The following is a 27,741-nucleotide window of genomic DNA, read 5'->3' on the forward strand; positions in this document are numbered from 1 at the left end:
TAGTTGCTCCATGACGTGGGGGATCTTCCCAGACCAGGGCTCGAACCCGTGTCCCCTTCATTGGCAGACGGATTCTTAACCACTGCGCCACCAGGGAAGTCCTTGACCTACATAATCATAGTACTAGTACTGTATTATTGTCTGTCTACAAAAGAAAATTCCAAAGGACCTTTTTTAAAACAGATACACACACACTTCTCTCTCTCTCTCTCTCTCTCTCTCTCTCTCTCTCTCTCTCTCTCTCACACACACACACACACACACACACTTTATGCTGTCAGCTTTTTTCAAACCCTTGGACTCATTTCTGTCAGGGAAGCTTGGGAAGCACCGTGCTTGAATGAGTCTTACATGCTTTTACCAGGAACTCTTTCTGGAAAGGTCCTCTCATTCTTTCTTTTCATATCTGGAGCACTCACAGCAGATATACCCTGAAAAATAAGCCCATAAATTTCTGCGTTTCAGAAGCCACCAGGCAGTGTGCTTCTTCAAAAGTGTGGTTAGGATCACAAGTCAGAATCAGGAACCAGAAGCATAATGTGACTTCCTCCTGCTGTTGACTCTGGCTCTGTGCATTCCAAATGGCAGGACCAGAGCTTGGAAACAGAAATAGAGAAACCAGCAAGAAAGGTCAGCTTGTGGCCTAGGCCTGCTCTTAAGAGACAGACGACTACGACAGTTACTTGCACCCTCTCCCTGGGGTGTGTAATTCCAGTTGAATTGGCCCTCACTTCTTGAATGCATGATTTTGTGCTGCAGAGAGATCCCCACGAGCTCTGTGTGTGTGATTTCTTTGTGTATCACTGTTGGTAATAGCGCTTGTGCCATTAACGCTCAAGATGCAACTGGCCTTGGCCTGAGAATCCAAAATCAGACTGTGACTAGAGATACAGGTTTACAGATGAAAGATCTGTGAATATCATTTTCTTTCCCACCCAGAGACACCGAGGCACTTCCTCACTGCTCTCCATAAATGAGCCCTGTAGTGTCAATGTTAAGATTCGTCAGAGTCAGAATTAACAACGTTAGTTTAGTTCTGAAAGTTGTATATGGATGCTAAATACTGTCACAGTTATCATTCCAGTTTCCTTATCTCCTCTCTTTTCCCATCAGACCTTACATTTCAGAAAAATCAAAGGCTTGCAACTCTTTGAAAAGGTTTTTTCCCCCTCTGAGTAAAAAGTAATACAAGGTGATACAAAACTCAAAAATTAAATAATGCCAAAGCGAAAGGCCCCTAATAGCTCCCACCCGCTACCTTGAATAACCATGTAAAATAGTTGAGTATCTCTTCCTCCCACTTGTTTTCTAGATATAATGATATAGTTTATGTGTATATAAAAATGAAATCACTACTATTTACATTGGTTTGAAAAGGTTTTTTCCTCACTGAGCATGTTACTTGGACAGTTTCCAAATCAGTTCAGAAAAATCTACCTCACTTTTTTGCCAGTAGTTACACTGTCTTCTATAGCATGGCTGTACCATAGTTTTGTTTGTTTGTTTGTTGTTGTTTTTTGTGTTTTTTTTTTTTTTTTTTTTTTTTTTGGCAGTACGCGGGCCTCTCACTGTTGTGGCCTCTCCCGTTGCAGAGCACAGGCTCAGCGGCCATGGCTCATGGGCCCAGCCGCTCCGCGGCATGTGGGATCTTCCCGGACCGGGGCACGAACCCGTGTCCCCTGCATCGGCAGGCAAACTCTCAACCACTGCGCCACCAGGGAAGCCCCTGTACCATAGTTTATTTACCTATTCTCTTCACCCTTGCTTTTCCCCCCCTTTTTTTAACAAGTGAGAAGAAGGTGAAAAATGTCTGCTGATATTGGCCACAAGGACTGTCCAGCTGCACCTGGTTGAATCTTATGGAGCCACAGATAATACTAGATGTGTGACAACCTGAGTTTCTAGCTGAGGATTAATGTTTCATGCTGATTAGATAGTATTTATATTTTAAACCAGTGACAGGTTGAGGGGATAACATTTTATTTCTATAGGAATAAGAGCAGAAATTCATCTGATCATTGTTCCCTTCCTAAGCTTGTTGGCCACTTGAGAAAATGTATTTGGAGCCACTTTTCCAAAGAGAATTTTAGTTGGCTATGTGCCTTGTGAGTGAAGACCACTGACACATAAATATAGGTGATTTATGTTTTAGCTATTGAGAACTGATCTCACCTATAGTATTTATTTTTATTAATATTAATTAATAATACTAATGTTTTAGGACATTTGTGTCTTGTACCTAAAATATGCCTTCTTACCAAGGAACCGGGTCATTGAAAATATCATACAACTATCAATCAAATATAGATCAATAGAGTAGGTGCCAATTCACCAGTACTTCAGGGACAGAGCCCAGAAAAGAACATGAAAGCCAGCATTCTTCTCCGTGCGGACCACTCTTCTGCCTTGGCACCTTGAAAGATTTCAGACAGTCAGGCAGCTGGGGAGGCATCTGGTTTCTGCATTCAGAGCACATCAGCTTGAGCCTGGTAAATGGCCTTGATTATCATGCAAGACACATAACACTCTTATTAGTGCCTCGCTGATGAGCGCTGCACAGTCACCGCTTTCTGTAATACCCTAATTGAGGTCCTTCCTTGCCTGGAATGTACATTATGTTTAGATAAATCCCTCAGTATGATATTCTAATGGGTATTTTAAACAAAGTCCAAAGGACAATTAGAACCACCGTCTCTGCAAGAATCTCTTTTTTTTTTTTAAAAGACAAAAAAGGCGTGGTGCCAACATGAAGAAGAGAATCCATTTTACTAAGTGCGGGTGAATATCCGAAAGCAACAGCCGCTTTCCCAGTTGCATGTGGCTTGTATCACATTCTAGTCCTTCACTCCATGCTCGTGTCTCCCCACTTCCTGATGTTTGTGGTTTGGGCTTTGTGTCACTCTCAAATGAAAATGTAACTCATCTTGAAATGGAGCTGGGGAGGAGGGGTCCTGAGAATTCACCGCCGAGTTATGGCAGTCATTGTCACCATTCTTATCCTTCATTTTTAATCTAGGTTAATGGTATTTTAGTTTTACAAAGCATCTGCAGGGTCATTTCTTAAGACCCTCACTGTGTCTACCCCTCATTCAGGCCACAGGATATCATCCATCAGTCTCTCTCTCTCTCCGTACCGCCCCTCCCGTCCCAGGGCATATCCTAAAAGGGGAGTAGGGTTGAACTCCTTTTCTAGGACTCCCTCCTGCTTCTAGGGCTCTCCTTTCTCTCTTCAAGTCAAATAGCTGTAATACAGTAGGAGAGAGTTTGGGATCGGGCATGACACAGTCAGTCCTGGCTGGTCTCTTCTGCTTCTTTAGTACTGATTTGAACTGTATCTCAAACTTGGATGTTAGAAATTTACGAATTTGCTCTCTTCGTTTTCATGGACCTGAATCAGACAAGAAATTTATCAAGGGCTCTTAAGAGAAGACTCCTTGGGATAGGTACCTCCACCCCTTCTGTACTCCCTCTGCACTTCCTTTAGAACCTGTTCTAGCATGAGTCATACTGTTTATCATGTCTGTTAACACATCTGCCTCTTCTTCTGTACTTTAGCTCCTTGAGGGCGGGAAATAAGCGTTAGCCTCTACATCTCAGCACTGTGACTAGCGCAGAGAGGCACTCAATAAAAGTATGAATGAATGAACAGAAAGTAAATTAAGGTATCACTAGGCATTAGGGAAGTGCAAATTAAAACCATGGTGAGATACCACTACACACCTATAGAAGGCCAAAATGTAACCAAAAAAAAAAAAAGAACTGGCAAAAAGGTGGTGGGAAGTGTGTAAAGAAGCTAGAACTCTCATATACTAGTGGTAGGGGGGCAAAATGGTACAACCACTATGGAAAATAGTTTGCAGTTTCTTATAAAGCTAAACATATACTTATTAAATGACTCAATTTACCCAGTCCTAGGTATTTACCCAAGAGAAAGGGAAAACTTTGGGATACACAAAAACCCGTCTGAAGTGTTTATAACAGCTTTATTTATAATCCCCTAAAAATGGAAAAATTCCAGCCGTCCTTCAGCTGATGAGTGGGTAAACACATGAAATATCCACACAGTGAAATGCTACTCAGCAATGAAAAGGAGCGACTATTAAAGTGGGCAGCAGTCTGCATGAATGCATTATGCCAAGTGTGAGAAGCCAGAGTTTAAAAGCTGCGTACGATATACATCCATTTATAGGACATTGTGGAAAAGGCAAAACTGTAGGGACAGAGAACAGACCAGTGATTGCCAGGGGTTAGGCATAGAGGAGGGGTTGACTCTGAAGGGGCAGCAGGAAGGAATGTTTCGGGGTGATGCAATAATCTGTATCCTGATTATTATGGTGGTTACGTGACTCCGTACATTTATCAAACTCACAGAACAATGTAACTTAAAAAGTAATAAAAGGGCTTCCCTGGTGGCGCAGTGGTTGAGAGTCCGCCTGCCGATGCAGGGGACACAGGTTCGTGCCCCGGTCCGGGAGGATCCCACATGCCACGGAGCGGCTGGGCCCATGAGCCATGGCCGCCGAGCCTGCACGTCCGGAGTCTGTGCTCTGTAACGGGAGAGGCCACAACAGTGAGAGGCCCGCAAACCGCAAAAAAAAAAAAGTAATAAAAAATTTTACTGTATACAAATTACAAATTTAATTTGAAAAAGTAAATCAAAGTTGTTTTGCTGCTTAGTGTAGATTCAGAAAAAATGTCAAAACAAAAGTAGCCTGCAGCAATTCTGTACATGTTCAAGTACATATGTAAACACAAAAGGGTATGCTTATGTGTGTGTGTGTGTGTGCGCGCGCGTGTGCATTTAACAAACATTTAAAGGACACTTCCTATAGACCAGGACTTGCTATAGGCACTGGGGTTATATTGATGAGTAACAAAAGCAGAATTCCTGCTTTCATGGTGTGGAAAGGGAGAGACAGTAAAAAAGTAAACAAATCAATGAATTCACAGCTTTAGACAGCAGTAAGTGCTGTGGAGACAATAAAGCAGGTCTTGATGATAAGAGTGGGATTGGGTGTTCGGGCCTCTCTGAAGAGATGACCTTAAACTGAGACCTGGAAAGTATAAAGGAGGCATGCATGTATGCAAATACTCAGACAGAGCAGTCCAGGCAGGGAAAACGTCAAACGCAAAGACCCCGAGGGGACTCCTTTGAGGACGAGAAATACTGAAAAATCCTCTCACTTCAAAACTCATAGGAAGGCTGGCTGACATACAACCACCATCCTTTCAATGCATGGCTGGGCTTCCTAGGGAATAAGGCAAAGCCCCTAAAATGGAATTAAGCTTTGTGTATTCAGAGAACTTGAAGCAGGTCGGTGGGATGGACCAAGTGAAGGAGGGGACCAGCAGAAGATGAACTCAGATACGTAGGTGGGGATCAGTTTCTGTTGGCTCCAGCACTTTTAAAAAAGAATTCCTTTACATGAAGCTCTTAGATCAAATGTGAAGTGAACAAGGTATGTTTTCTTAGTTCCATCATATGATTTCCTCTGTGTTTTGGATATCTGAGACGTTTGAACTTCTGCTACATAAAACATTGAGAGGAGGCATCCCCTCCTAAAGTTTATGTTGTAGTTAATTTAGCAGTCCACATAGTCCTCAGGTATTAAATTCCCAGAAAATGCTTATGAATCTAAGATTGATGTAGCATGTTTATATGATGTAGGTGTTTATATGATTTATCAACAAAGCCTGTGTTTGAGTAAGCACAGACATGCGGACATGTGTGGTATAAGATTCTGCCTCAGATCCCGGTGGAGAAGATTCTGGTGCCTAACTTCAGCTGTGTGGCCTTGAGGAACTCATGGCACCTCCAGAATCTCACTTGGCTCCTGTGCAAACAATGAATAATTATACTAGTCTCCCAGGGATGGAATGTAGACTATCTGACTTTTGCTCACAGCAGCCTTCTAAATACCAAGAATTGCAAACATTAGAATTTCGCCTCACATAATTAATCTATGCCTCCATCAATCTCTTCTCTGTTTTCAATTAGATTTGATATGCTTCATTCTTTCTCCTTTAGAGTCATGGTGGAATTTTGCTTTCAACCATTTTACATTCATTCAAATATTGCTTTTCTTTTAGTTCTTGAGAGATTTCCATCGGTATCCCGTTCGCTTGTTTTCATTATATTATAATAAAAACCTGTTTAGAAATTTAAAATTCTCTTGATCTAGTGTATGGCATGTGCGTGTGGAAAGGTTGGCAAATGCCAGTTCTTAATCATTGCACTGGTCAGCATGCTGGCAGGAAACCAGTGACACCCTCAGAGGGGGTCGCTGAAAAGAGCTGTGTGGGAACAGTTAAGAGAAACCAGTACAGAATAATAAAGTACCTCGGAGCTAGCAGCAGAAGGGCGTCCTGTGCCCACTTATGCCTCAAAGGGCAAGGAGAGACAGGGATTGCCAGAACCTGACAAGAGCTGTGGTTTCACGAGAAGCCTCCAGGGGATGAGCACACCCACTGTCAAACCTCCACGCAGCCAGGAGGAGGGGAGAAGGGAAGCAAGGGGAATAAATATCCTGCACCCTGCTGCCACCCTCTGTTCTCCTGCCAGTGCTTCCTTTATTCAAACCCAACTTGAAGCTCGTGGGCAAGGGGGCCAGTTGGTATGGTCCATGGAGGGCCATTTCCTGGCACACAGCAGAGCCAAGAGTGCAGAGTGGTCTGCTGGAGACAGAAGATACCCAGCCCAGGGCTCTGTTGGAAAAACACTGTCCCAAATTCATTTACCTTGGCCTTTGGAGTTTGGTAGTTCAGCAACACACCGCATCCATAGGTGCAGACCCCTTTGATTCCAAGCATTTTTCTTCCCAGCACTGCTGTTGGCCGTCTTCAAGCTGAACTGGTCACTGTGGCTGATGCCCATATCAGCTCATTCTTCTGGGGGTGATAAGATTTTACTATGAGTCAGTTTGAGGTATGGACGCTCACAGTGACGTGGGGACCTCGCTGTCCCAGCAGGCAGTCTGGAGAGGGCTCTCCTCACCCCTCCTGTCTTCCTTTTCCAGGATGGAGCTTCAACATGGGGTCCGCCTACGAGTTTCATAGTTGGCGTGTGTTCATCATCGTCTGCGCCCTTCCTTGCGTCTGCTCAGTGGTGGCCCTCACGTTCATGCCTGAAAGCCCACGGTTCTTATTGGAGGTAACGCTCATCATTACAAATACTCAAAGAAACCGCATACAGTGGAACGAGTCCCTTCTAATTCTAGGAAAGTATGTTTGCCTCTTCGGTGGTACATTTTTCCTTCCTACTACGGAACCATGGAGGGTTTGGTTTCATGGGGTCATGCTTTCGACAACCAGCATGTGGAAAAGTTGCCTCGTGGCCAGAAAGCACTAACGTTCCTCCTCAAACAAGTCATTTCCCTCAACGAAGAGAAAGTGGCTTCTTGTTTTATAAATGAACCTTACTATCCAAAGGTGCTATGTCTAGTTAGAGGCACGTCCCTTGAGCTGCTAATGCACTCCAGGATATCCAAGTAGCCTGTGCGTTCCAATGGGGCGAACCTAAATGCATTTGTACTGTTACACCCAATTGGATCTGACGATACCACGTGGTTATTGGAAAATCAGGGAGTATGTGTGTTTCACCACCTGGCCCTTCACTGTCTACTCCTATTTCTTAGGTTGGAAAACATGATGAAGCCTGGATGATTCTGAAGTTAATTCATGACACAAACATGAGAGCACGGGGTCAGCCTGAGAAAGTCTTCACCGTGAGTACTGCTTCTCAGTGAATCCTCCACACCAGAGGTCGAGAAACCTTTTCTGAAAAGACCTGGTTGTAAATCGTTCTCTCGTTGCACCAGCCGCTCGTCTTTCATACTTGCCATTTTACCTATGCCTGCCGTGCTACTGTTGTATGTGCTGTTCCCTCTGCGTGGCATGTTCTTCCATCCTCTAGTTACACAATTTATTCTCAACGGGAAAACTAGTCTAAACTAAGGAAAATTGGATGCATGGAATTTTTTGGAAAGAACGATGTTTTTTTTCCCCAGCACCTCCACCAAAATAAAAAAGAACAGTGGTTTTTAAATCCTTTGATATATGCAGCATAGACAAAAAATGTTTTGTCTAAAATAGGTTTAAAGGGGACATAAGCAAGATCTTCAGTGTCTCATAAATAATATCAATTTTAGTTCTTAAAATAAGTCAAATAGTTCCTGATTAAACAGTCCCCTGAAACCTTATTTATTCATTTCATGTTTTAATAGGAAATGGATTTTTCATAGTGTGAAGATAGACTTCAGTCTAGCCTCTGTTCAAATTATCACAGATTCTCAATTAATAAAAATTTTTTCTGCAGTGTAATGGAGAAATGAAGATCAATAATGGATGTCCTCCACAGAGGCCCTGGGAGCCTTTGACTAGGCCCTTCTTTTGAGTAAATTAACAATAAAGGAAGAATTTTTTTTTTTTTTTTGGCTGAATCCCACGGCATGCGGGATCTTAGTTCCCTGACCAGGGATCAAACCCGCGCACCCTGCAGTGGAAGTGCGGAGTCTTAACCATTGGACCACCAGGGAAGTCCAAGAAATTTTTTTAAAATAAATTTCTTTCTTTCTTTCTTTCTTTAAAATTGATTTATTTTATTGATTTATTTTTTTTGCTGCATTGGGTCTTTGTTGCTGCGCACGGGCTTTCTCTAGTTGTGGCGAGGGGGGCTACTCTTTGTTGCAGTGTGTGGGCTTCTCATTGCGGTGGCTTCTCTTGTTGCGGAGCATGGGCTCTAGGTGTGCGGGCTTCAGTAGTTGTGGCTCACGGGCTTAGTTGCTCCACAGCATGTGGGATCTTCCCGGACCAGGGCTCGAAGCCGTGTCCCATGCATTGGCAGGCGGATTCTTAACCACTGCGTCACCAGAGAAGCCCCAAGAATATTTTTAAATTAAAGGATCATAAGGCAAGAAGAATCTTGAGATGTTATTTAGATACTCAGTGTCCCTAACCCTTCTCAGCTAGATGAGGATAAACCTTTTACCCAAGACTTCTGAGAAGGTGTCTCTGTAGGGCCTCATTGCCCTGCTAACCTGCTTTTTCTTCCAGAAGATCTGAGTTACCAAGTTCACTCATGGTCATCCACGTTAATATTACTGTATAAAGGTTAAGTGGGAATAAAAGAGTGGATAATTTCAAAGTCATTTATATGTAACTTTCAAAGTCATTACATGATTCCACCATGACACATTTGTCTTTTTCCTTGTTATATCTATTGATACAATACAGTGAATTCATATGCCTTCCTTCTCTCCTTTCTAAGCTTTTCTTCCTATGTGCCTACTTTAAATATTGTTTTGCAGGGCTTTATTTGCAGCTAACTTCCCTTTTAACCCTGCACACTCTCCTTAGCTTATCTCAGCTACTTCCTAGATCTCTCTCTCCTAATGGACAAATCTCCTGAGCTCCAGATGTGCATGTTGAAGGTCTTTGTGGCCATACTCCTGTGTACCATAGGCCCTTCAAATTCTGAATTTCTAAATCTGAACTTCTCACCTTAAGAGTTTCCAAACCTCTTCCTTGTCTAAAATTCTATCAGCAAGTACCATCAGCAGCACCCAAACCAGAGCCCTGAAAACTATCCTGTTTCTTTCTTTCCTTTATCTCCAGTGTGTCCAAGAAATCACTGTGTCCTATTATCCGCCATCCTAAATATCTCTCATTATTGTCTCTTACCTTTCCACCCTTCCTGCCACTGATTTGGTTCAGTCCTCCTTACTCACTGCCCTCTGCCCTTGCGCTATTCTTCAGGAATAGCAAATGCTATGTCGTTTCCAATGCACTCTTTTCTCTCACGCCCCTGGACATTTGCACATGACATTCCTCCCACTTGGAATGCCCTTCAAGTAGTTGACACACATGGCAAATGACATACTTTTCCATAAGCTCCAACTCAAATTCCACAGTCCATGAAGGCTTTTTTCTCACTCTCAGGTCAACTTGGGTGTTCTGTACAATATGTCTCTCCCATCTGATATAGATTTCCGTTAGAGTACTTTCTAATTTGTATGGTAATTGCTTGGATGGTGTGATGTTTTATGTTTGCATCTCCAGGGTCTAGTGCTAGGCCTGGCTCCCCATGGGTGCCAATGAAAGAATGCACAAACATTGATGAGTGGAGAAGAAGCCTCCCAAAAGTAATATGTCAAGTCAGAATGGCTATCATCAGAAAGAATACAAATAACAAATGTTGGCGAGGATTTGGAGAAAAGGGAACCCTCGTACACTGCTGGTAGGAATGTAAATTGGTGTAGCCGATGTAGAAAACAGTATGGAGTTACCTCAAAAAACTAAAAATAGAACTACCATATGATCCAGCAATTCCACTACTGGGTATATATCCAAAAAAAAAACAAACACTAATTTGAAAAGATAAATACACCCCAGTGTTTATAGCAGCATTATTTACAATTGCCAAGGTATGGAAGAAACCTAAGTGTCCAGCAACAAATGAATGTATAAAGAAGATGTGATATGTATATATAATGGAATATTACTCAGCCATAAAAAAAGAATGAAATTTTGCCATTTGCAGCAACATGGATGGACTTGGAGGGCATTATGCTAAGTGAAATAAGTCAGAGAAAGACAAATACTGTATGATATCACTTATATGTGGAATCTAAAAACTACAACAAGCTAATGAATATAACAAAACAGAAATAGACTCACAGCTACAGAGAACAAACTAGTGGTTACCAGTGGGGAGAGTTAAAGGAGGAGGGGCAGTATAGGGGTAGGAGAAAGAAAGGGGTTATTATGGGATTATATGAAATCACTTGTGTGAAACTTTTGAAAACTGTAAAGCACTATAGAATTTGATGAATCCTTCATTCAATACAAAAAAAAAAAAAAAAAGAAGAAGAAGAATACCCCTGTGATTTAAAAAAAGGAATTCTGGAATATCACAAAATAATGCCTACATGGATGATTTGGAGCTGACTCTGTTTGGAATCCCAGACATTAACTCAGACATTATTGTCATTAAATATGGGCATCTTTGTTTACATAGCCATGCAGAGGCTACTGCCCACCTGGTGTAATTTGAAAGATACCGAGGGTCCCCAAATCACCTCTGTCAAAAGCCAGTCTTGGCACCCGGAGTCTCATGATAGAAGTGCTCCTTTGGATGTTGGCAGGCTCTCCAGAAAGATCTGTTCAGGAGTTATCCCTGGCAGGGGTGACATGTGTACACATTCCTGTGTCTTCTCTCAAGTGTATCAACAGCAGTTAGATATTGACTCACAGGGTCAGATGGGACAGGTCCACAAAGGAACCATGCTTTTTTTTCTCTCTCTCTCTCTTTTCAGGCTTCATTCTCTGTGTTGGAAGCATTGCTTCTCCTGACTCTTCGTTCTTTTCCTTAGCAAAAGGAGGCTAGTTTAAGTCATGGATACAGCTTCAGGCTGATCCTCCATCGTTTCTTCCCCTTCTAACCTTGAAGAGCCCGTGTTGAGGCTTGTAATTGAAGCTTATTCACTGGACCTTACCTCATGGTCACCTGCGGGTACTTGCTGACCAGGCACTGTCAGGGGCTGTGGGAGAAGGAAGCAAGGGTCACAGGGATGCTCTAAGAATGGAAGCTTGATGGGAAAGCTTTAAGAAGTATGTTTAGGGGCCAAATTCATCAAATAAGCAGATTCCAAAGAAAAGTGTGTTCAGTCATTTTAGTCTAAGCAAAGTAATTCTTAATCCAGAAGTGAATCTATCTGGATGTTTAATCTGCTAATGTATGCCTTTTTAAAAAAATTTATTTTATTGAAGTACAGTTGATTTACAGTCTTGTGTTAATTTCTGCGGTACAGTAAAGTGATTCAGTTATACATGCATATTCATTCTTTTTCATATTCTTTTCCATTACGGTTTATCACAGGATATTGAATATAGTTCCCTGTGCTATGCAGTAGGAGCTTGTTGTTTATCCATTCTCTATATAATAGTTTGCTTCTACTAATCCCAAAATCCCAATCCATCCCTCCCCAGCCCCCTAATGTGTGCCTTTTTACTAGTGATTCAAAGGGTATTTTGTTTTCATATTATTCCATTACTACTTACTCTTCCCCCTCTTCTTTATGGTATTCCCTCCCATTTGTTCTTTTTTTTCCCCATTCATTCTTTATTCAGTTCTTTTGAGTCTGTGTACTTACACCAGTGGTCTCATATATGTATGGATACCTGCTTGTGTATCAAATACCTGCTTCCTTTTTGTTGGAGTCAGCTTTCACTCCTTTCAAAACAAATTGTAAGCCTAAACTCCGCCAACTTCAGAGAAGAGAACTCAATACTTTGCCCTCTGTTGCTCCTTACAGGTAAACAGAATCAAAACCCCAAGACAAATAGATGAGCTGATCGAAATCGAGAGTGACACAGGAACATGGTACAGGAGGTGTTTTGTTCGGATCCGCACAGAACTGTATGGAGTAAGTAACAAGCCCAACCTGACTTGCTGGCCAATTTGGTACTTGAGGTTAGTCAGAAACAGGATTGACTCAATCTGTCCTGTGAATGGGGTTCTTCCCCCTTCTGCCCAGGACACCCGATTCCTAGAGTAGGACCAGGTAATCCCTTGGGATTAGCGGGGTTACCAAGACATTCCCTCTTTGGGGAGGGAAGGTATTAGGCAAGGAGTCCTGGCAGTGATGGGGTACACTGATGTCTTGAGTTACTTTGTCCATTGGAAGCTGACAAATAAAAATTACAAAAACCAAAAATTTGGTTTCCTGTAGCCTTTAGCTTTTACACTGTAATTTCAAATGAATCCAGCCCAAAGAAAACTCAACATTTTTATAATTTGTTGGAGGGGGTTGGGAAATGCAGTTGATTAGGTAACTGCCTAAGAAAACTCTCTAATATTTCACAGATTTGGTTGACTTTTATGAGCTGTTTCACCTACCCAGTCAAGGACAATACCATAAAGCTTACGATTGTTTGGTTCACGCTGTCCTTTGGGTAAGTGATGCCTAAATTCTTGGTGAGTGAAATCTTTAAATTTCCACACTGTAACTCCCAACCACGCTGCTTTTCTTCTTATACTGTTTGATGCTGTTAACCTCTACGAAAGAATTTTTTTTTTCATTTTCCATTTGCTGGCAATTACAGTTTTTATCACCCAGTCATTTAATTTACGCTGTCATAAAGAAGCGGGGGTGGCAAAACCAACAGTGTCTGGAAAGTTCGATAAGCCCGCGAATGGTTGGCCCCCATGATTTCTCCACCCTCCTCTCCTCACTTGTGCGGCCCCAGCCCACCGGCCTCTTTGCTCTTCCTCAAATGTGTCAGAACTTTCTTGAACATGTTCCATCTCAGGCCTTAGTCCTGCCCCCAGACATGGCCTGGCTCATTTCCTCTCCTCCTTTGAGTCTCTCCTAGTGTGTCACCTTCTCAATGATACCTCCAGAAGCACCTTTTTAAAAACTGCAGCCCCTCAGTACTCCCGGTCCCCTTCTCAGCTTTATTATTCCCCATCGTACCTTCTAATAGACAAAAAGCTTTTCCATTCTTTTTTTTTTTTTTTTTTTTTTGCGGTATGCGGGCCTCTCACTGTTGTGGCCTCTCGCGTTGCGGAGCACAGGCTCTGGACGCGCAGACTCAGCGGCCATGGCTCACGGGCCCAGCCGCTCTGCGGCATGTGAGATCTTCCCGGACCAGGGCACGAACCCGTGTCCCCTGCATCGGCAGGTGGACTCTCAACCACTGCGGCACCAGGGAAGCCCTCCATTCTTTAAAGAATAAAGAAAGCTCTGTCCTCCTCCTCTGGAAGCTCTGTGAGAACAGGGATTTTAAACTGTTTTGCTCACGGATATATGGCCCTGGCACATAATAAGTGCTCAATAAATAAAACCACCATATATGTATTCTAAGAAAAGAGGAGGTAGGGAGAACATTTCAGAATTTTTGTTGCAAATGGTTGACATACTCACTTTAGAATATGTGTATACAACTCGATTTTTGCCTAATTTATTGTTTTTTAAAGGCAGGTAGATAATACCCTGCACTTTCAGGTCAATAGGCTCTGGTAGAGCCCAATATTTATGCTGCAAGCTCCATGTCTTAACATCCCTAAATGAAAACCAGTTAGTGATCGCAGATGACCAGCATTTCCCAGAGCTGTGAGTTGTAGTAAAGGGAGAGACCAGGAAGGTAGGGGTTGTTCTGCTGTGTGACTTGGGGACACTACCAAGTTTTAGTTCCTTATTTCTAAATTGACAGGGTTGACTTAGAACATGTAAAGTAACTCCCACTCAAGTTCTAAAAAACCATTGATCGATGAAGGAAGAGAGGGCTGAAAATTAACGAGTATTAAATGCCTACTATGGGGCTTCCCTCATGGTGCAGTGGTTTAAGAATCCGCCTGCCAGTGCAGGGGACACAGGTTCAAGCCCTGGTCCAGGAAGATCCCACATGCGGCAGAGCAGCTAAGCCCTAGAGCCCGTGAGCCACAACTACTGTGCCCACACACCACAACTACTGAGCCCGCGCACCTAGAGCCCGTGCTCCGCGACAAGAGAAGACACCGCAATGAGAAGCCCTTGCACCGCAACGAAGAGTAGCCCCCGCTCGACTCAACTAGAGAAAGCCCGCCCACAGCAACGAAGACCCAATGCAGCCAAAAATAAATAAATTAAATTTATTTAAAAAAAAAAAAAACTTCGTCTTTTGAGCACTCACTATGTGCTAGGTACTTGGCATTCCATTTAATCCAAGCAACTACCCAGGAAGGTGGGTACTACCATCATTCCGATATTAGAGATGGGGGGATAACTGAGGCTTTTATAACTTGCCCAGGATCACATAGCTGGTAACTGGCAAGGCCAGGATTCAAACCTAGCATATCTACCTGCAAAAGTTATGCTCATGACCACTTCTTTCCCTGTGTAGCTCAATGTAACCAGGGATAAGCTAGAGCAGTGGTTCTCAAACTTGAGTGTGCATCAGAAGAGTTACACGAAGGACTCCATCCCACAGTTTCTGATTCAGCAGGTCTGGATGAGGCCTGAGAGTCTGCATTTCTAACAAGTTCCCAGGTGATGTTGATGCTGCTGGCCCAGGGACTGTGCTTTGAGTGGCAACCACCAGTTTAGAGCAGCATTGTCCAGTAAAAATATGTCAACCACATGTGTCATTTTAAATGTTCTGGCAGCTGCATTTAAAGAAACAAAAAGGAAAAGGAAACAGGTGAGACAAATTTTAATAACATTTTATTTCACTCATTTTGTCCAAAATATTATCATTCTGACATTTAATCAATATGAAATGATTAACAACTTAATTTTACGGTTTTTTTCCCCATAAGTATTCAAATCTGGTGTTTCATACTCATGGCACATCTCATTCAGACTGGTCACATGTGGTTAGTGGCTGCTGTTATGAAGGTCACAGCTGTATGACTGAGCTGTAAGCTGTTAGAATAGCACACTAGAGGCAAGAGGCAGAAAGTGGGCAGTAACCTGGCTTTTCCAATGAATTACTTAAATGGCCTTTTTTCCAGCCTTGAACTTCTTTGAGCGTGGGCTCTGCCCCTAGGCTAGCGGTACCATAGTAGTGTAGGAACCAAGAAAGATTGTGCATTAATAAAGAGGTCACTCTTTAAGGGCCCTCACAGTCTGGGGACCCCAGGAGTTTGTAGCTCCAGACTAGGAGATGGGGTTCTTCAGTGCAGCCTACGGGGATGAGAAAAACATCAGGGCCAGGATGCCATGTGCTGGTGTACAAGGGGGTTCTTATGCACGTCTCTTCCCAAAGGAAGGGTTCGGGAATTACGGACCTGTGGTTCTCCAGGGAAACCCAGGCTGTCCCTCTAGCATGATTTTTGCAGACTTGTGATGAGGATGGTCCAGGGAGATTACTGTTTGATGGTTCATAATGCTACAGGAGGCGGGTCCTAATCAGCCGTGCTTCTCCAGAAACCACTACCTCTGAAAATGACAGAGATGGTCATGGCCGCTAGGGTGTCGGCACCTTTACAAACTCACATTTCTTTGTCTTTGCAGGTACTACGGTTTATCCATTTGGTTCCCTGATGTTATTAAACATCTGCAGTCGAATGTGTTGAAAGATGTAGATGATCCGACAGGAAAATTTTCAAATTTAACTACTAACTTTACAACGACAAATAAGATTGTTTCTGGACTGGAATGGGACAACGGCAGGTCCGGAAACTTTTAAATCCTTTCACTTCCTACCTGGTCTCAAAAATGTATTTCTTATTAGCCTTCACGGCACTAAAATATGAATCGTTTTTTTAGTTTGTACATGTAGTCATTTTCAGACTGAATTTAAATACTTCCAATGGCGTTTAAAGAAAAGGTACACGTATATCAGTTATCAGTTATAACTACTTCTGAAACTGAGCTGCTTCATATTTATAAAGAAATGGAATTGACTGGTGTGAAAAGAAAATTCAGAGAGGCCTTGGAAAGCAAGCAAAATAAGTTATGGAAGAGAACAGTGAAGATTATGAGAAAATAAGATAGGTCATAGCATTATTTAACTCAGAGAGGAAATCTGCCCTGTAATCTCATGCCTGTTTTTATCTCTGGAAAAGGGGACCACTTTTCAGATTTCCTTCCTTCTCCACTATGCTGAATCAAGAATTGGGGTTAAGTTGTATCAGGAAAAGTTTCAATTAGAGAATAGGAATGATTCCCCAAAGTTAAGAGCTTTGAAAATATGGAATAAGTTAGCAAAGGACATTTTTGAGTATGGAGTCTGAAACGCCTCTTGATGAGGAGAGAGAAGTGACTCCAAAGGTGGTTGTGGTTTATTTTTTCAGAGAGGGAAAGGGGTAGACAGGGTCCTCATTTCTACCCATTATTTGTTATCTGAGCAAATAATTGCTGGTATGAGTTCCTGTTAGTTTATATCATTCTTAGGAAATTCTCCCAGTTTCAAAATTAAAGTAAAACTCTAAAAAAATAAATGATCAAAGTTTCCCTGGGCAAAAACTAGTTTGGAAAGATGAAAAATAATACTGTGGGATGCTTATGATTTGTGTAATGAAAAGGAGAGTGACCAACCAGGAGATAGTTGTTTGGGTCAGCAATTCAGTGAGGGGCCTAATCCATGTAGGATGACCTTAACTCTCCCACGTAAAATACTGACTCGAATCTGTACTTGCTTCTCCGCAGAAACTTTAGAGTCAAGTGCTCTACAATTCTAGCACGAAAATTGACTTAATTACTTAAAAGTTATTGTTACTCCATTAGAAATTTCTAATATGTTTGTGCCTCTGACAGTCATTTTTGTGTGTGTGTGTGTGTGGTACGCGGGCCTCTCACTGTTGTGGCGTCTCCCGTTGCGGAGCACAGGCTCCGGACGCGCAAGCCCAGCGGCCATGGCTCACGGGCCTAGCCGCTCCGCGGCATGTGGGATCTTCCCAGACCGGGGCACGAACCCGTGTCCCCTGCATCGGCAGGCGGACTCTCAACCGCTACGCCACCAGGGAAGCCCCCTGACAGTCATATTTTTAATAAAAAGTTCTAAGCTGGATATTCAGTCATCACGGAGAAATTTTTTTACTTTGGCAATGTAATGATTAATAATTTTAATAGTATTAAAATCCCTCTAAAACATATACATTTATTTTAGAAGGCGATAGAAAAATTTTTTTTTTTTGTCTTTCAGGGAAATTTGAAATACCACTAGCTAACTCATTTTTTAAAAATAGTTTTCCTATTCAACATTCTAAAATGGCGATTCTTTATATACTGATAAGGAATGACTTCTGAAGTAGACTCCGAGGAGAACGAAACAAGGTGTAGAATAGTGTCCTGTTTGCTAGCGACCTGTATACAGAATGCTTCTGGAAGAGCATACGAGAAACTGACAACAGTGGTTATCCCTGGGAAAAAGAACTAAGTGGCTTGAGGATGGGAGACAAAAGACTTACTTTTTCCTTTTTCAACATTTTGAATTTTACACCATGTGTACTCTGTGCATATAGTATCCATTAAAAAAGAATTGTTTCCCCTTTCTAAATTCAGTTTCACTTCAGAAAATTAGTGATTTTCTTAAAATGTGCCATTATTTACCCTCCTTTAGTAGACAGATTTATGGCTTAGATGGTTTTACTCTGGACTCCTAGAGTAAGGGTTGAAATAAGATTGTTTTTTGAGGAGGTTGGTCTCATAGGCGCTTAGTGCATTTTGAGTGGACAAATGCAGTCCGAAATTAGGGTGAGGAGGATTTTCAGAGTACTCGATAGTGAATTGCTTTTAAGTCAGCTCACTTGCTTGGGAGGATCAGTCCCTTTCTGCTCTCATAAGAGTGGTATTTGGTGTAATAACTTCTTCCCCAGGTGAATAAACATTTTCCTCTCGGTGACTGGCTAAGTATACATTCATAGTCTCTTAATAGATTGCCGAGACACACTGGTGAATATGTATCCGTGTCTCCCAAGAGTCCTTGTCAACACTGAATATCTGAGCCATAGACTCTTCTAAGATGTTAGGATCATTGTGACTATTATCATCTCCCCCTTCCCCTTTACATCACCCAAAAATGGATCTGAGCAAGTTTCATCATTCTACGCATTTCCAAAAATAAGCAGGGCTATGGTCGTTCTACTTGGTACCTCTTAGCAATGAAAAAAAAAATATTCTTGGAAATGACTGTAAGCTATGAGTTTCTTGACCCCGAAGACAATCATTCCTCACATAAATGATTCTCCCATCCTATCTTCAAGATAATTGGAAGTCCCTACACTAGAATTAAGAAGCTTTGGGTTTTCAGCTTGGGAAATAGACTTTCATTAAAAGTGAGCATGGAAGCACATCCTCAAGTTAGAGCTATTAACCCCAAATAAAGAATTTTCAAATAAAGGCATGTGTGAAGGAACAAGAGGATAGGATTGAAAAATAAAGAATCAGTAGCCACAGGTATTCTCCAAACTCAATACCTTCAACTGTATACCCTACAAAAACTTTTACCAACATTGCCAAAAGCCAAATGCAGTTATTTTGAATGCCATCTCTTCTTCTGGTAGAAAATAATATTGGTGAGCAATGAGATAGCCAAAGGACAGGCCGCATGAGGAAAAAGGGGAAAAGCTAGGAGCTTAGAAAGTCCAGAAGCCAATGTCCTTTATAATTAAGATGAGTCCCTAGTGGGACCTCACATCTCTAAATCTGTTTGACTTAGCTTTCAACTCTGATAGACACAATCATCAATATGAATCTTTTTGTGTGTTGGGCAGATTCGAAGGGATCAGGCTCAAATCCATAATTTTCAAAGATTCGGTTTTTAAGTCCTGCACCTTTGAGGATGTAACTTCAGTCAACACCTACTTCAAGAACTGCATGTTTATTAATACTGTTTTTAACAACACAGGTAGGTGTGCCACTTAACCCCGCCTGGCGCCTCTTCACAGGCCCTAGTTCTTGGCAGAAACGTGATACTCATTTGGTGATAGGTGTGGGCATAGGCTTAAGGGGGAAGTGAAGGTTGAAATACAAATGAACGGACTCCCTCCATCAGGTTGGATCAAAGTTGAGCTTGTATTGACTGTCTTTGTCACATTTAATGCAGATGGAGCTTGCTGAGTTCAAAGTTGGAAATACAAAATCCTCTGGTGAATAATTTTTAAAGCAAAGAATTAACCTGTGGTTCGTTTGTTTTGATAATCTTGATTTCAAAATCTGGTGTTAGCTTAAGTGACCGTGCCTGAACTACAGATCTACAGAGATGGGTGAAACATGCTCAATCAGATACAGTCTTTTAGTCCAGTCCATTTAATGGAGCCTGGAAAACTCCCCAGGGAAAAAGAGGAAGGGCAGCAAACATCGATTGAACACCTGCTATGTGCTGGTTCCTACCTCAGGTTATTAGACACTCATTATCTTGTTTAATTTTCACGATAGCTGAGGCTTAGAACAATGCAGTAATTTGGCCACAGTTGTAGAACTAGTAACAGCTGCCGTTTGAGCCCAGGCTCATCTGATTGCAAAGCCCAGGCCTTGCCACCGACACACATTGGTCCGTCTGTCCCATGAGTCCAGAATAACAGCCCGACACTGGCAGGAGGATCAGCTCCACCCTGTTGCCAGTCCTGCCTTCTTGGTGATCAGACAGGAGCCAGCTCTGCCTAGCTCCAAGTGAGAGTGGAGTCAAGGGTCTCGGGGTTTGTTTAAACCGTGCTCTCGCTGTCTTCCAACCCATTCAGCCTCAGAAGACCAGCTTTTTAGGCACGTCTTGTTCAGCGAGGACAGCAACCGTTTTGATTCTCACTGCCTTTTAGCAGAGCCCAGCGTCATCTGCAGCCCCTTTTGGCTAGATCCAAGTTCAAGAAAAAAAAATCAGCAGCGAATGCTGGTGACCTTCCAACGAGGCTGACTCGGGTTCCTCGGTGGGTTCCTCCACTTGAGCCTTCTCTTATAAATTCAGCCTCAAGGACCCAAGGAAGGTCCTGTTTCTTCTCGCTGCCTCAGAGCCCTATAAAATGGCAGTAGTAAGGCCAATTCATACACATTTTGAAACAAATTGTTTTTGTAATTGTAGTATGGAAGCCTTAGTACTCTAATGATAGTCTTTATGTAACATGATAATTAGAAGAAAGTAACATCATAATGGAGTAAGCAATCATGTAATTAGCAATGACCGACCGTAAGAAATCAGAGGACAACTGGACTCTTTAGTTTATTCCTTTATTCAACAGAAGTATTCCTTCCTTCAGCTACTTCGTAATGTGGGGTCCTATACTAGATCCTGTGCTTTGGTCAGGCCCTGAAGCCCTCAAGGAGCCTACAATACCATGATTTTTTTCTGAATTCTCGGCAGCCTTTCGGTGCGCAACTCTCACGCACCAGTATAAGTTGTCGTTCTTTGTGTCCACAGATTTTGAACCATATAAATTCATTAACTGCGAATTTCAAAACTGCACATTTTTGCACAACAAGACAGGATGCTACATTACCTTTGAAGATGACTATGGTGCCTACTGGATTTATTTTGTCAACTTCCTGGGGACATTGGCAGTGTTGCCAGGGAACATCGTGTCTGCTCTCCTAATGGACAGAATCGGGCGCTTAACGATGCTAGGTATGTGCTTGGTTTCATGTAAGATACAAGAGCTGCCCTTGCAATCTAGAGGGAGCCTGTCTCCTGCTATACTCCCTACCCCGCTAGGATTTGCGTCCCACAGAGATGAGGAGAAATCCCTTAAGACCTTTCATTAGGACTAAATTTTAGTAAAATATGTCTAATTACATCTCATTTGAACAGCTTCTGTGAGTTAACAGACTGAAAAACTAATTATGTGTGACTAATGTCTATTTTTCTACTTACATAGCTGAGTGATTGATGATGTGTATTTCATGCTCGCTGTGTTCAGAAGGTAGTTAGAGACGCAAACCTTATATACAAGTAAACACACTTGTACCTGAGCTTTATGAACCCAGGCTGTGGCTTCCTCTTGGGATTCAGTTTTGCTGTGAGATCTCAAAGACCCCGAGGGTCTTTGCTCTACTAAGATGACAGGAAACGTCCCAGCCGTGTCTGCTTCGTTGGCAGGTGGCTCTATGGTGCTTTCGGGGATCAGCTGTTTCTTCCTTTGGTTTGGCACCAGCGAATCCATGATGATAGGCATGCTGTGTCTGTACAATGGGTTGACCATCTCGGCCTGGAACTCTCTTGATGTGGTCACTGTGGAGCTGTACCCTACAGATCGGAGGTATGTTGAAATGGGCCTCCAGCAAGAGGTTCTCTGAGCCCCACAGGACCACTCAAAAGTCAGAGAAAACAAGCCAAACTGTCATTTCCCCCAAAAAGCAAAAATCCAAAAGAAAAAATTCTGGCTTATGAAGTTGTAGGCTCTACTCATATCTTTCATTTATTCTTTATTTTTTAATGAGGCAAAACATTATTTCTTCCTCATTGACTATTACACGTAGTATCATAAAAATGTTATTACTTTGAAAGCAGTTTGTAGACTCGTTTCTCAATTTGAAAACATTCCTGGGGATACATGGTGATTGCTGAGAAGGGACAATCGTAAGTTAAATGCTAAATAATTACAATGGAAATTGTTCCCAATTTTTATAGCTAGACTGTATTTACAGCTAGATATTTTTATAGCAATGTATACATGTATTATGTAGCTAAATATATAGTCAATATTAGTATTAAACACATATACTAAATATTATAATTATATTTAACTATCGTGGTATGGGAAAATCAGGTTTGCCTAGGAACTGTGAAGGCTTTTCAGTCTACGTATGGATATTTATATTTAATTTGTTAGACAAGGTAAGGCATTGAAGTTCTTTTTTTACCTGACTTTTTTTGAGGTATAGTTGAAGTACAATATTATATATGTTCAAATGTACAACATAGTGATTTACAATTTTTAAAGGTTATGCTCCATTTATAGTTATCATAAGATATTGGCTATATTCCACGTGTTATACAATATGTCCTTGTAGCTTATTTATTTTATACATCTACTCATCTCTTTTAAAAAGAAAATGTAGGGGAATATAGTTGCTAGCTGGAGTTACTAGGGCAATGAAACCAGTGAAGGCATTTAATTGTGTCCATGACTTAGCTTGCTGGCTAACAGCATGAGGAAGCAGTAATGAAACAGGGAGGGATAGGCTGTAAGAGCCTCTCCGGGGGCTTCCCTGGTGGCGCAGTGGCTAAGAATCAGCCTGCCAATGCAGGGGACATGAGTTCGAGCCCTGGTCTGGGAAGATCCCACGTGCCGTGGAACAGCTAAGCCCGTGCGCCACAGCTATTGAGCCTGCTCTCTAGAGCCCGCAAGCCACAACTACTGAGCCTGTGTGCCACAACTACTGAAGCCCACGTGCCTAGAGCCCGTGCTCTGCAACAAGAGTAGCCACCGCAATGAGAAGCCCATGCAATGCAACGAAGAGTAGCCCCCGCTCACCGCAACTAGAGAAAGCCCAAGCGCAGCAACAAAAACCCAACACAGCCAAAAATAAATAAAATAAATAAATTTAAAATAAAATAAAATAATGTATACAAAACAATAAATGTTTTAAATAATAATAATAATAATAATGCTTAAAAAAAAAAAAAAAGGAGCCTCTCCGGGCCCCTTATCAGTCCTGAGAGGGTTCTTACCTTACATTTGCAAGTATCTACGTGAGCTCTGCATTAAGGCACCACAAAGAGGTCTCTGGAACATATCTCTTGACCTTCCTGGTCTGTTGAAGGAAAGCCCAACACATTTCCAGTGACCAAAAAAAGATAGCTATTGGAAGAAAATTATGCATCTGTTCCCAAAATGGAGACACAGAGACTTTGCACCTCATATCATAAAAAGGGCTAGAAGGTAGGGCTTTGGGGTGGAGCTTCAGCAGCTGACTCATGAAAAGAATAGAAGCCTGTTTTGCCATTTGACATGAGTGAAGACAAATGGCCTTTGCCTTCTTTTATTTCACGTACACTCCGTCACCATGGAGGCCCTCTTTGCTAGAGGATGGAGTCAGCATTCTCTGGACTTTGAGATGGAGGAGGGTTTTTTCTACGACAATGCAGAGACATTTGGGATATCAATTTTCAACTGATCCTGTGTCCTCCTTTCGTTTATTGGCCCCAGTGGGTACATTCTCTGCATACCCAGACTCTCTAACTTATATTTCTTCTTCATGAACATTACTGAGCTTACAGGAACCCTGTAGGTACTCCAGTAGCCATCTCCCTGCTGAGTATCTGGAGCTCTTATGGATGTCTGCTTATCAGATATTCTAATTAGTAACCTGACTTACGCTCTGAAAGGAACCATACAACCCATAACTGGCATCTCCTCCCTTCTTTCAACAAACATTAGTTCTCTTCTGTGGGCAAGCTCCTGGGATGGGTGTCACGGGACTAGGACGCTGCCAAAACAAGATTAAGACTCTGCAGCTTGCTTGCCTTCTCGTCCTGCAAACTGCGCCCAGGTGTGGACTAAACTAGACGTTTAAAAAAGCCCCTCAATGTTACAGCAAGGCTGTGTCATAGCCTGTACCCTTTCTATTTTACATTTTAAAAGCTTGACACTATTTGAGATGAATCAGCTGCTTATCCCTCCGCCGCAGGAATGGAAGAATGAGTATTCTCCTGTGGCAAAAACCTGGCTTAAAAACAAAACGCCACAAATCAGGTGGGTCTGTCCATGAGAAACATGGACCTGCTGTGTTTCTGTTGTCGGAAAGGTTAAACATCAAGCATGATTAAAACAGAAATTGCCTTGTGTATTAGCTCAGATCCTCTGAGAAGCAGAGGACAAGTTGGGATTAAACATGCACGGATTTTTGTTAGAGGAAATGTGGGTTATGAGAGAAAATGGGGAGGGAGGTACAGTCTGGCTGCAGTGCAAGCCTGAGCCCCATGGAGGAGTAAGGAAGGAAGGCCAGTTGGGTAGAAGTGTCCCAGGCCACCAGCAAGCAGTCTCAGGAAGGTTTGGCATGGCTGTGACAAAGTCAGCTTCAGAGGAGTCCCACCTGTCCCAGGCACCAGCCTGCCGTAGTATTCCTCTTACGTTCAGTTTGCTGCTGCTGGAGCAGCAAAGCATGGGGATGTGTTGCAGAGCATGGCAGCTGGGCCAGGACTCAGAAATTGGCAAGGTGCATCCTCAATCCTCACTTTAGCCATGCTGTTGCTAGCAGATGTTCTCCAGCTCTCAAGCTGATGTTACCAGATAATGTACAGGAAGTCACTTCCTTAAGTGATGGAGAGAGAACTTACCTGCCAGAGCTGCATCACTAGGGCCATGGTGATTTAGCTAGCACCACCTACTCTGTTTCGGGCTAAAGCCTTCTGTTTCATCTCTGCTGCTTTCCTCTGGGTCACATAGGAGGGCTCCCCTGATATCTGGCTCAGCTGTTAGAGGAAAACCCCAACTGTTTTTGTGTGTAGGTACCCTATGGCCTCTTCTCCCCATGGAAGCAGAATAGAATACATCCTGACAAGAATGTTGGTTATAGGGTGTGATTTTTTCATACTAGAACTTTAGCACTGCCAACTCCTTGCCCAGTTTCTAGAATCTGTCCTTAATGATCACTTACTAGGACACTCTGATTCCAGGCCCCAAACTAAAAAAGTAGCCTCTTGAGCTGTTCAACAGCCAACTCCTCTCAAAATCCCGGTGAAAATGATTATACTGGGGGGACATAACTTACCATATAATCTAAATGCTATGAAAGTTATAACACTTGAAAGCCACATTTGTCAACCACAGTGTGGACTTGACCTTTAATGTTATACTCTTGGCTTGCATTTACTGTGAAAGCACGAGTGAGGACAGGACGTTTCCCATCAGAGTGCACCTTTCCTCTCTGTAGAGCCCACCACCTGATCTGCAGCGAGTTCCAGGACCTGCTCTGGGGAGCTGCTTTGTCTCTTCACTTCATATGATAAAAATTAGTAATTCCTCACATTTGCTTCCCTGCTGTGAGGTCAAGAGGCAGAGTGCCTATGTCGGTGTTACATCTCCATGGTCCAGGTATTTGCTTTGCTTCTCCTCATCCTGGTTTGCACTCTTGCATTCCTATTTTATTAATTTTGTCTTTTTTTTTGCGGTACACGGGCCTCTCACTGCTGTGGCCTCTCCCATTGCGGAGCACCGGCTCCGGACGCGCAGGCTCAGCGGCCATGGCTCACGGGCCCAGCCGCTCCGCAGCATGTGGGATCCTCCCGGACCGGGGCACGAACCTGTGTTCCCTGCATCGGCAGGCGGACTCTCAACCACTGCGCCACCAGGGAAGCCCTAATTTTGTCTTTTATAAGCTACCCTAAATCGTTTCATAAAGAGGCAGGAAAATTTGAAATTAAAATTGTATGTACTTATTGAGCAGCACTTTTCTGTGCCTGAAAAATGAAGCAGGACAGCCACTGCTCACACTTTTTGTAAGGAAAAGCTCGGGTTTTTTTTTCCTCCACGCTCAATTCTTGACTTTTGGCCACCAAATATTGGAGGGTTTTTTTCCCCATACCCAGCAATTCTCTAATTCCCAGTAGACACCAACTGGATGTTCTAAAATTTCACTCAGTTCTGACACGACCTACCTGGAGACAGCATCAGATCCCACAGGTTAAGGACTCATTTCCCACAAGAGTGCCCCCCCTTCAGACACCAAACACAAGTCAAGTTATCACCTATACGTCTGACCAACTGGCTGTACATTGGAGTTCTCTCTACTCCCTCCTTGGGTTTGATAACTTGCCAGAATGGCTCACAGAACTCAGGGAAACATTTCCTTGTGTTTACCGATTTATTATAAGAGGTTACAACTCAGGAACAGCCAGACAGAAGAGATGCATGCATAGGGCAAGGTAACGGAAGAAGGAGCACAGAGCTTTGTGCCCCATCCAGTATGCCACCCTCCTGGTACTTCCGTGCAGTCACCAACCTGGAAGTTTATCAAATCTTGTTGTTCGAAAGTTTTTATAGAACTTAATCTCCAGCCCTGTTTCCCCCATTCCCAGTGCCAACCTCTAATCGCTTGCTCTTTCTGGTAATGATGCCGAAACTTGGCCTCTGTGCACCAGTGCCAAGTTGAATCTCAGAGACAGAGTTTTGGGTGAAGTAGCAAAGAATAGCTTTATTGCTTTGCCAGGCAAAGGGGGACACAGTGGGCTCATGCCCTCAAAACTGTGTGTCCCAACCCAGGAGGATCTGGTGAGTTCCATAGCAATGGTTCAAGGGTGGGGTTGCTGATAAAGATCAGGGTGTGCGAAAGGCCTGCATTCCTTTGATCTGGCCTAAGGTGGTCTCCTGATGAGATTCTGGGGTTATCTCAGGTTATCTGGGGTTATGAGATTCAAGGTTATCAAACTGTGACCTCCTCTCTGGAATGAAGAATGCTTCATCAAATAGGTTCACATCTTCCATTTGTTGGGGGTTTTAGTTCTGCAGAAGAGCTCAAAGATATTGTTATGTGTCTCCCTTGAGGCGGAACCAGGACCCTGCCCCAAGGCTTCACTCTTGTTTCCTGGCTGCTCCTCCCTAGTCTCAGCATCCCCTCCCTTCCCTGACTGGCAACTGTTTGAATCTGCCCTTTGGGACTTAGGGAGGCCTCATGGTGGCTGGAGGCTGTTCCCTACAAACAAAGAAGGGCTTCCATCCCAGAAGCACCACAGGGTCCTGTTTGGTTTCATTTACAGATCACCACAACAGATATAATAGTAATGGAAACATTTGAAATATTGTGAGAATTACCAAAATGTGACAAAGAGACAGGGAGTGAGCAAATACTGTTGGGAAAATGATGCTGATAGACGTGCTAGACCCAGGGTTGCCACAAATGGTCAATTTGTAAAAAACACAATATCTTCCAAGTATAATAAAACGAAGTGCACATAGGGTGAGGTCCAGAAGACTCCCAAGTACAGGAGCCTGTGTCATCCTGGAGTTGGGGGGTACACCACCCTGCTGGCATGTGGATGCGTTCACCAATCGGGAAGCTCTCCAGATTTATGGAGGTTTCATTATGTAGACGTGATTGATTAAATCATTGGCCGCTGCTGGTTGAACTCAGTCTCCAGCCTCTCTCCCCTCCCTGAGGTGAGGGTGGGATAGGCTGAAAGTTCCAACCCTCTAATCACATGGTTAGTTTTTCTGGAGACCAGCCCCCATCTAGAAACCATCTGGGAGCCCCTCAAGTTCAAGAAGTTGAATGAATCCCAAACATGATAAGCCAAAGAAATCCACACCAAGACAAAGAAAAAAATCTTGAAAGCCACCAGAGACAACACTTCACCTATAGGGAAAAACAGTTAGATTGTTAGATTCCCCCC

The 27,741-nt window shown here is 42.9% G+C and overlaps 1 protein-coding gene across 2 annotated transcripts in view; it reads left to right on the plus strand.

The window, feature by feature from the left end:
* Positions 1-27,741, plus strand: part of SV2C (synaptic vesicle glycoprotein 2C) — a 182,254-nt gene that overhangs the window by 142,444 nt on the left and 12,069 nt on the right. The window contains exons 4-11 of one of the 2 annotated variants that reach the window (XM_065873532.1): positions 7,017-7,150; positions 7,635-7,724; positions 12,312-12,422; positions 12,863-12,951; positions 15,993-16,151; positions 19,196-19,329; positions 20,833-21,036; positions 21,508-21,667. In XM_065873532.1, the coding sequence (XP_065729604.1) occupies positions 7,017-7,150; positions 7,635-7,724; positions 12,312-12,422; positions 12,863-12,951; positions 15,993-16,151; positions 19,196-19,329; positions 20,833-21,036; positions 21,508-21,667 (1,081 nt within the window). Of the gene's footprint in view, positions 1-7,016; positions 7,151-7,634; positions 7,725-12,311; positions 12,423-12,827; positions 12,952-15,992; positions 16,152-19,195; positions 19,330-20,832; positions 21,037-21,507; positions 21,668-27,741 lie in introns of both variants that reach the window. The other variant, XM_065873531.1, reaches the window with a different exon arrangement.

Source organism: Phocoena phocoena, chromosome 3, assembly GCF_963924675.1.
Source record: "Phocoena phocoena chromosome 3, mPhoPho1.1, whole genome shotgun sequence".
In the NCBI taxonomy this organism is placed as follows: domain Eukaryota; kingdom Metazoa; phylum Chordata; class Mammalia; order Artiodactyla; family Phocoenidae; genus Phocoena; species Phocoena phocoena.